This window comes from Euleptes europaea, chromosome 14, assembly GCF_029931775.1.
Source record: "Euleptes europaea isolate rEulEur1 chromosome 14, rEulEur1.hap1, whole genome shotgun sequence".
NCBI classification, from domain to species: Eukaryota; Metazoa; Chordata; class Lepidosauria; order Squamata; family Sphaerodactylidae; genus Euleptes; species Euleptes europaea.
Genome location: NC_079325.1, coordinates 31,550,981 through 31,560,775, shown reverse-complemented (window position 1 = coordinate 31,560,775; position 9,795 = coordinate 31,550,981). Strand labels below are relative to the sequence as shown.

General features: G+C 45.2%; 1 protein-coding gene across 1 annotated transcript; it reads right to left on the bottom strand.

Annotated features, from left to right (window-relative positions):
- Positions 1–2,708: 2,708 nt before the first annotated feature.
- LOC130486793 (gastrokine-1-like) lies at positions 2,709–9,325 on the bottom strand. The gene is made up of 6 exons (XM_056860091.1): positions 9,278–9,325; positions 7,953–8,006; positions 6,236–6,373; positions 5,412–5,516; positions 4,470–4,605; positions 2,709–2,823 (listed from the first exon to the last, which is right to left on the bottom strand). Exons 1-6 carry the CDS (start codon positions 9,323–9,325, stop codon positions 2,732–2,734), a joined length of 573 nt encoding a protein of 190 aa, XP_056716069.1. The 3' UTR covers positions 2,709–2,731.
- Positions 9,326–9,795: the final 470 nt, after the last annotated feature.

The window sequence follows — 9,795 nt, the reverse complement described above, 5'->3', positions numbered from 1 at the left end:
ACTATCGAGACTGAGTAGCCAACTCCATAATTCCAACTCCCTAATTCCAACTATTCGTTTCCGCTATCATTCCAACTTCTAATTCACTTATGACACTATTTTGAGATCGAGTAGCCGACATAATTCCAACTAATTTGTTTCCACTATCGAGACTGAGTAGCCAACTCCATAATTCCAACTCCCTAATTCCAATTATTCTTTTCCGCTATCGAGACTGAGTAGCCATCAACATTCCATCAACCAATTAGTTTCCACTATTGTTTCGAAACTGAGTTGCAGACGTTATTCCACCAACATGTATTTGTTGTATTACAAGTATTACTCCAGAAATAGATAGAAATAGACTTTATTCAAATAATCATTACTTTCTTCTTTCTTAGAAAGTATTCCCCGAAAAGGCACCATTAATCTCTATAGTATCCTTTATTTCCTAAAGAAAGGGTCAGATCCAAAAACAGAGGTTTTGTTAAGATGTAAGTATTGTTGTTTTGCGGGATTGCTACTGTCACAACATTGCTGCACATTAAAGATTCTCAAGTATCATATGCATAATGAACATCATGATTCAATAAAGGTGATGTGCCCATGGAGAAAAAGCATCTGAGTGCACAGCCCTGCTGAATTAAGTAGCATGTACACCAAAGAGTATTGCATGGAAGCTCGTGGCAAACATTAGGCCCTTTCGTCAGTTCTTGTAGGTTATCCGGGCTGTGTGACCGTGGTCTTGGTATTTTCTTTCCTGACGTTTCACCAGCAGCTGTGGCAGGCATCTTCAGAGGAGTAACACTGAAGAACTTGGCTTGGCTTCCTGTCCTGAAAAACTCCAGACTAACAAAGACTACAGTCCACAATAGCCGTGCAGATTAGCTTTGGATTCCACATGTTAACAGATCACTTCAGGATACAATGGCTCCACATTAACATACCACACCCTCATTAGCACATTATCTTGATACTTACAGGACAATGATTACCGTATATACCCGTGTATAAGCCGACCCGCGTATAAGCCGAGGTGCCTAATTTCTCCCCAAAAATGGGGGAAAATTAGGCACCCGCGTATAAGCCGAGGGTCAGCTTATAACCCCTCCCCCCCCGCAGACTTACCTGACGGGCTCCCGAAAGCAAGCGGTGCGGCCCTGGTGGCGGCGGCAGGGGCTGGGGCAGCCTCCCTGCAGTTGCAGGAGGCCGCCCCAGGCCCCAGGATGCGGCGGCGCGGCCGGGCGGGGGCTGGGGCAGCCTCTGCGCAGCCACAGGAGGCCGCCCCAGGCCCCAGGAAGCGGCGGCGCGGCCGGGCGGGGGCCGGGGCAGCCTCTGCGCAGCCGCAGGAGGCCGCCCCAGGCCCCAGGAAGCGGCGGCTCGGGCGGGGGCCGGGGCAGCCTCTGCGCCGCCGCAGGAGGCTGCTCCCGGCCCCAGGAAGCGGCGGCGCGGCCGGCTGGGGGCTGGGGCAGCCTCTGCGCTGCCGCAGGAGGCCGCTCCTGGCCCCAGGAAGCGGCGGCGCGGCCGGGCGGGGGCCGGGGCAGCCTCCGCGCAGCTGCAGGAGGCCGCTCCCGGTGGCAGGAAACGACGCGGGCCCAGCGGCGGCGGCGGCGGTAAGTTCCCTCCTCCCTCCTCCCTCCCCCTCCTCCTTCCCTCCCCCCTCTACCGTATTGACCCGCGTATAAGCCGAGGCCGGCTTTTTCAGCCCTTTTTTTGGGCTGAAAAACTCGGCTTATACGCGAGTATATACGGTAGCACATTACCTTTGATACTTTTGCAGGACAATGACTCAGCTCAAACTCAACCCCCTTCTGACTATATATATTACTCTTCCTACGCACTTGACACTGAGAGACATTGTCCTTCAGTGTTACTCCTCTGAAGATGCCTGCCACAGCTGCTGGCGAAACGTCAGGAAAGAAAATACCAAGACCACGGTCACACAGCCCAGATAACCTACAAGAACTGATGAACTCTGACAGTGAAAGCCTTCGGCAATATTAGGCTCTTTTTCTCACCTTTCCTACACTGAGCTTAGGCCTCTTATTTACCTGCCCGGGGCAGGGAATTACCAGCCTCCAGACCCAATTTTCCCACCCCCAAGGAATTGAGGAGTTGGAGAAAAAATGACCTCCACATAGTCACACTCTAGGATTTCCCCCTAGTCTCTATGTTAAAGACTGCAAAGGCCAAGAGAGGCAGCCTTCTGATGTCACTTCTGATGTCACTCAGAAGTGATATCACATTCTTCCCAACCTCCTCCCTGCCTAAGCACCATGCTCAAAAACTGATATTTGCTGAAGCAGTGGTGAGGCTCCTTCACCCCTCTGAACAGGTGATCGGTAGAGATAGTATTGATTTTTTTATTTAGTAGCATACAACAGCTCACAGATAGCCCACTGCTGTATGCATTTTCTTATAGACTCTGGCTTTAAATGTTTACTGCTTGTATGGGCACTCATCCTTCAATGAATTTAAAGAGATACCATCGGGGTAGGTTAGACCTGCACAGACTGTGACCCATCAATCCAAATATAGTCCACTTGATTGGCATGGCAGCTCACTGGGAGTTTGCTAAACTGCATCCATTCGCTACCTGCTCGGGAAGGTACAAATGGAGGTTGTTAAGTACCTGTCGGGTCACAAAACATGGCTGGAAGGCTGCATTTGCTTTGGTGGGTCACAGGATGTGTAGGTTTGGAGTAGATGATGCCAAATACAGTTAAGCTGGGAGACAGACGTCCATCCCTGGTTAGAAGAGGGAAATGCCTCCGCATAAGTTCACATCAAGGATAAGAAGGCGCACTCCTGCGCAGCCTCTGCCTCCGATTGATGGATCCAGTCCTGGAGATTAAAGAAGGGGAAAGTTAAATAGGTGTTCACCAACATGTTGTCTTCTAACGAAATAATCTGCACTGCCAAAAGGCATTGTTCCTGTAATATTTTTTCATGGTAAATGGTAATGAAAACAAAACAAAACCCAAATGGTTTATTAAAGGGATTTGCCAGCAAGGTGGTGCCTGTTTCAGTATCTGTGCTTGTAGGCTAGGGTTGCCAGGTCCCTCTTTGCCATCAGTGGGAGGTTTTTGGGGCAGAGCCTGAGGAGGGTGGGGCTTGGGGAGGGACTTCAATGCCATAGAATCCAATTGCCAAAGTGGCCATTTTCTCCAGGTGAACTGATCTCTATCGGCTGGAGCTCAGTTGGAGGTTGACAATCCTATTGTAGGCCTTTTCTTCCCTTTTTATCCCACAGTTTTGAAATACATCTTATGAAGTGGCCATTAAGGTCAAAGGTGGGCAATTTACAGCCTGAGGTCCTATCTAGCTCTCAAGCCGCTGAACTATTTGCAGTGAACATCAGCCTGCCAGATTGCAGCACCAGTGGGTTGATCATTCCCTCCTGCAAATTATTAAAGAACTCAAATGCTATTAAGAGCAGCAGAGTGGAGCAAAATACCACACCTGGGTCTCTGCCCAGGAAACAGGAAGAGCCAGCATCCAAATCAGAGACCTCGAAAGTGGGTAGAGACTCAGATATAATCCTTAGACCCCAAAACTTGCCCACCCCTGACTTAAAGTGCCATGTTTTTAAAAAATGTTCCATTATCAATCCACTTACAAGGCTCTTAGGAAGTCACTGGGAGCTATCAAAATCACAATAAAAGTGTTTTTAAATTCTTAATGTCATCTATGGTCTTGAGGCATGTTTAGAAGGCCCAAAATAGCTTGCTGAAGCTAAGGATGATGAGATCTGATCAGCGCCTAGATGGGAGATCAGTTTGGAAATTTATACATGCTGCTGAATTTCATGGAGGTAAAGCCGTATATAAATTAATCCTTAAATAGAACAAATAATTATCTCCTGTTACATGGGCAGCCCATTCCTGAGCCTTCGGCAGCCAGGGCCAAAAGGGGACAGGAAGCTGCCTACTGGCAGCTCTGCCCCCAGCACGGTCTGGGAACACCCCCAGGATGCAGGCATGGGGCTTTGCACCAGTGGGATGCCAGAGGAAGGCCCAGCCAGTGTCCCTCGGTGGTGTCGCTGCAGCAGCGCCATGAGAATGGCGTCTGAGTCCCCCCACCGGCATCCGTGCCATCCGGGATGGCATAAGTGGCATGGACGCCAGCACAGGGGGCACAAATGCCGGCGCAGCCCCTTCCTGGTCTCCAAAGGACTTTTGTCCTTGAGGCTCGGGAATGGGCTGTTAGGGAGAAAACCTACACAAAGTTACACCCTTCTAAACCCCTTGCCAATGAACGTAGGCACCTCACTCCAATTCATTTTAACATTGCAACCCAGTCAAATAGACTATGCAACCTTCACATGTCCTCCATTAGCTGCGTGGATGCATGTTGAAGAATCTTTGCTGGAGAAGCCACTTGCTGATGGACCTCAACCAGTTCAGCAAGACGAGAACCCCTGCTGTGGAATCAATATGTACGATCCTACCTCTGGTTTTAGGAATGCTGTGAAATTTTGGCAAACTCACTTTGGAATTCAGTGGCCCAGTAGGTGGTGAAACCTCCACACATCGCTTGAGTGGGCTTTCCAAGCTGATACAGATTTTTTACTAGCTTGCGAGAGATACCGTAGTTTCTGTGGAGGGCATGCAGTGACGGATTCTCCTGTGTGGCAGAACAGACAAATAATCTGTTGTGTTACTTTGCATTATTAACTGTGCTCAGATAAACTGCTGATAATCTCAATGACAATTAGACAACTGATCTGCAAGAACCATCTTCTACCTACACTCTGCATTTCGGACACTAGCTCCCTTCATAGTGGGAGATGGCTATTGTGGGCAGTGAGGCAGCTCCCCAACAGTATTACTACCCCAGAGAGACTGAAACACACCTGAGAAATTTCATGTCATCATTAAATTCCTTTTGCTTCTCTTAACTTTCTGTGTGTGTGATAAAAATGTGATAGACTGGTGAATATTCAACTAAGCAAAACCCCCTCCATATTTGCCTCAATATTTCACTTCAGACAACTTTTGAGTCAACTGTCATTCTGGGTTTATCTATATTATCTAGGCACAGAGAGGGTGAAAACGCATGGTCGCTTTAGCCTCCTTCATTCCCTATTTCAGCCAGGATTCAGCCAGGATCGAATGCATGCGTTTTCGCAGAACATGTGTTCGATCCTGGCTGAATCCTGGCTGAAACAGGGAATAAAGGAGGCTAAAGCGACCGTGCATTTTTGCCCAACGTTTCTGTACCAACCACAGCTTCTCTCCAGGGCATCTAGTGTTAGGGAAACATAGGGAGTTCTAGCATAATCCTAATTGCATTCAATGGATCTTGTACAGGACATCTCGCCGCTGGATTTCACTCCAGGGGAATTAGTGGGCAAGGGGTGCTATTGGATTTTCTCCCTCAGGAACCCTCATGTATTGGGCCAGTGGTGATTCTGTATGTTCACTGAATACCTCATGGACCATGTTTTCAAGCTGTGATATGCTTGGGAAAGTGCTTCGATTCATCCGGGACACAATACAGATCCTCTTGTAAGGCAACTGGTAAACAATCAGCCCCTGCAAAACATAAAGCAAATGTTAGTAACAAATTTATCGCTGTTCACTTCTGTTCTATGTGGTAGATTCTCCCAAATGTTGCCACTTCTGGATGGGATCAGTATCCTGGCTGAAATTCTTCATTAGTGATGTTATTAAATAAAGCTTCCAGCCAATGCTAATGCTTTACTAAGAAAGATAGGAAGAATTGTCTTTCTAAATCCTTACCCCAAACTGAAACAAAGCCTGATTCTACATTTGCTTTCATTCATCCATCTTCCATTCTTCCACTGTTTGTCTCACTCATGAAATGTGTGATTCAGTCCAGCTCCTCTTCCTCTCCCCCTCATTTATTTACTGACTTCATTTGTATAATATTTATTACAATACATATGATAAACAATGCAATAAAACTGCCTAAAATTACACCAGACATTAAAACTGCAATCCTGTTCCTATATTCCTCTTCCTTGTCCCCTTATGTTCACAGCTAAATAGAAAATTAATGAGCCCCACATTGGTACCTGGAGTGGAAGGGCTGGGTTGTTCTCCTAGACTGTAAACTCCTTGGGGCAGGGAACTTCTGGCAGAGACTCTGTCTTTTGGTATTACCAACCTTGTCCTTTAGAGGAAATCAGTGTATGCTGCAAGAGCTTAAAGGGAAACACCTGCATCATCTCCTCCACCAAGTGAAACACACACAGAGAGAAAATAGTGAGATTCACCCACTTGACACTTACAGCATTGTAGTCAACAATCGCATTGGTTGAGTGTGTTCCTAAGTAAGTGTTAAAGGTAGCAACGTTGTAATTATTGTTGATGTTCACTGTCTGGTAGACAGTTCCTCCATTATTACCCTTGTTTATGAGCTGTATAGCCTAAAAAACAAAAATCCATGTCAAATTTCACTTTGGGGGTCTTTGGAAGGCAAGGTGGGCCAGCAATATCATGTGACAGTTTTGGGCACCGTTAATTGGCAGGAGAAACCAGCAGACCAGGCCAATGGGACACAACTGTATGTATGGTGCTAATTTACATCAAGTCATATGACCAGATGAATTTAGTTCAATTTACACTGACTAGCAAGTCATCTAACATCTCCCAAGATCCTTTTCTCTACAGATTGAACATGGAACCTTTTCCATACAAGACATGTTTCCCTTGTACAATGTAAATGCTTGAGACTCTGTCAATGAGCAATAAAGGTTGGTTGGTTACAAGACATGAGCTCTACCGCAGAAGTAATGGGACCTTCACAACCCACAAGAAAGTTCTTCCTATATAAAGATTATTGAAATGAATGAGAACAAGAACACCACAAGACTCATCAGTTTCTCCCATTCACTTCACTAAGGTAGTCCACTGTTTGGACTTTCTAACTCAGGCACCATGTTTTGGGTCATCCTTGCTCTTAGGATGCCCCCAGATGCAAGCCTCAGGAAGAATCACTATGCCTGTTCCTACTAGTCCAAACTGTGGACTAGTGGATTAGAAAAATGAGGACTGGCCCATATCGTCTAAATGCTGATCTTAATGCAACCGTAATAATTCCATTTACATAATGGTACTTTCCCTAAAATACTAAAATGACTCATAGCTTATCTCAGTTATCCTTGCAGCAACTTTGTAAGGTAGATCAAGGTTATGAATTCCATATTTCAGATGGAGGGTGGAGACAATGGGGATTACCACACTTTGTATTCCCAGCGATGTATTAAGAGTTTGAAAATGTTATAAAAAACATCGCTTTAAAAGGGTTTTTGGAAACCACGACTAAAAAATGGTTGGAAGATGTCTTCACAGCTAAAGGGGCCAAACAAAGGCTGTTACTGCACTAGGTATTCCCAGCGATGTATCAAGAGTTTGGAAATGTTATAAAAAACATTGCTTTAAAAGGGTTTTTGGATATAAGGCTAAAAAATGGTTGGAAGACGTCTTCACAGCTAAAGGGGCCAAACAAAGTGCGAACAGTATTTTTTATAACAGTTTCAAACTCTTAATACATCGGTGGGAATACATAGAAAGTGTGAACACTATTTTTTATAACATTTGCAAACTCTTAATACATTGCTGGGAATACCTAGTGCGGTAACAGCCAAAGTGCGAACAGTAGTTTTTATAACGTTTTCAAACTCTTAATACATCACTGGGAATACGAGTGCGGTAACCCCCAAAAACTTGCAGGAGGCTTGCAGGAGAATTCGTTGCAATAGTAATGGAGCTGAGATGTGGTCTGATCCCAACACGCACTGCAGGCTCTGAGTAGTCTCTAATTTGTTTCAGTCACCTTTATTGGCATGATAATAGTCTCTAACTATTGCAGACAGCTGTGGCAAGAGACTATGGATTTCAGGCAGGATCATCTCTGGCTCCTCTCTGTTTTTAAAATGAGCCATGCACAAAGAGGAAGCAGGGCTGAGGACCGAGCAAAGGAAGAATGCCTGCTTGGCTACTTACATTGCTCTCCGAGGCTGAGGCCATTACAAGCTCCACAAGTACAGCAACCAGAATCTTGAAATAGAATGAAAATAAAACAGTCACAATCTTGATATGGAATGAAAATAAAACCGTCATGTTCAAGCCTGTTTTACCGCACTAGGTATTCCCAGCAATGTATTAAGAGTTTGAAAATGTTATAAATGTATTCCCACCGATGTATTAAAAGTTTGAAACTGTTATAAAAAATACTGTTCGCACTTTGTTTGGCCCCTTTAGCTGTGAAGATGTCTTCCAACCATTTTTTAGCTGTGGCATCCAAAAACCCTTTTAAAGCGATGTTTTTTATAACATTTCCAAACTCTTGATACATTGCTGGGAATACCTAGTGTGGTAACAGCCTTACATGTCCTTAAAATGCTATGCAGTTAGATGGGATCCAGAACCTCATATCCCTTTGCCTTTCCTCCTACAATCAACTGTGATGAACAACTTTAATAGGATATTGTAGTTGATCAATTTTGCATTTTGTAGGGGTTTGAGTGTCTGAGTAGGATCTGGGAGACCCAGGTTCAAATCCCTATTCTGTTATGGAAGCTTGCTGGGTGGCCTTGGGTCAGTCATGTACATAGCAAATTTACCTCGCAGGGTTGTTGTGAGGACAAAATGGAGGAGAGGCAAATGATAGAAGCCACTTTGGGAGAAAGGTGGGGTACAAATGAAGTAAACATACAAATAAATGTTACATGTTGACATGGTCTCCCTTAATTAACTTAAAGGATTGCTGCTCTTGATAGTTCCAGAATAACTCCTTCATTTTAATTACTGGATTAACAATCCTCTGAGATATGGCTTATAAAGCAAAATATTGAGGCTCAAAAGGGCTGTGGTGGTTCAAGCAAGCAGTTTTTCCATGATGAACATTCACAGTACAATCTTAAGCAGAGATACACCTTTCTAAGACTTCAATTGAATTAGGAAAGTATAACTCTGTATAGGATTGCATTATCAGCTCCATAGCCGCCCCATTGTGTAAACGGGTTCAGTTGTGTGCTGAAGAGGCACACAAGTGATGGATTCTGTAGCATATCATGCCATGGATAAGTGGATAAACATCTACGCTATCAGGTCCTGGTAAGAGTTCTGTGACTGTGTGCTGGAAACCCCACTGGGGCATGTAGAAAAGACCTTTAAGAACGGGAGATAGAAGAGCGACATTGGGGTGTCTTGGCCCCAGCCTGGAACATCCTTCATAGGTGTACCTCCCTAGTTTTGCATCTGTGTTCTGAGAAGTTCTCCTCAGAAGTTTAATGGGGTTCCATACAATGACCAATGCCCATCCTTACCTGTTTCCTTGTCACTGCCCACTTGGAAGAGCGTGGGGGGGGGGGCATCCCGGGATATTTACTCAGTTAATGCTGGGTGACAGTGAAGCTAAAGAGGCCTGACTCTGTACCTGATAACATTCCCCCAAACCCTCCGCAATGGTTGGGGCCCTGTGTCCAATGCTCAGGGGTTCCTCAGTAGATATATCAACACTGAATATGTTCTACAGATTGGTAGAAAGTTTGAAAATGACTGCCCAAAGTAACAACTTGCAAGGCTCAAGCCATTGTTCAGCTTGGGTGGGTTAAGCCTCACAGTCGCTTTGAAAAGAGATCATAACTGGACAGAAAAGAAGAATGACAGTGCTATAGTTCCCCTTCTTGGAAAAGTGTCCATGTGTATATGAAATACAATCATATGCATATGAAAGTGCCATAAGATCACCTTTAGTAGCTCCTAGCCTAATCTCCTCACTTCACCTGATCTTCAAGCATTACTTCAGCCCTTTGCCCCTCTGACCACTACACTTCCATGTCTT

Coding starts and splice junctions, on each gene's coding strand:
- LOC130486793 (XM_056860091.1), bottom strand. CDS start 9,325: ATGCCCCCCCCCCCACGCTCTTCCAAGTGGGCAGTGACAAGGAAACAG. Junction 5,517..6,235: donor CGATTGTTGACTACAATGCT/GTAAGTGTCAAG, acceptor TATGTTTTGCAG/GGGCTGATTGTTTACCAGTT. Junction 4,606..5,411: donor TTGAAAACATGGTCCATGAG/GTATTCAGTGAA, acceptor TCTGCCACACAG/GAGAATCCGTCACTGCATGC.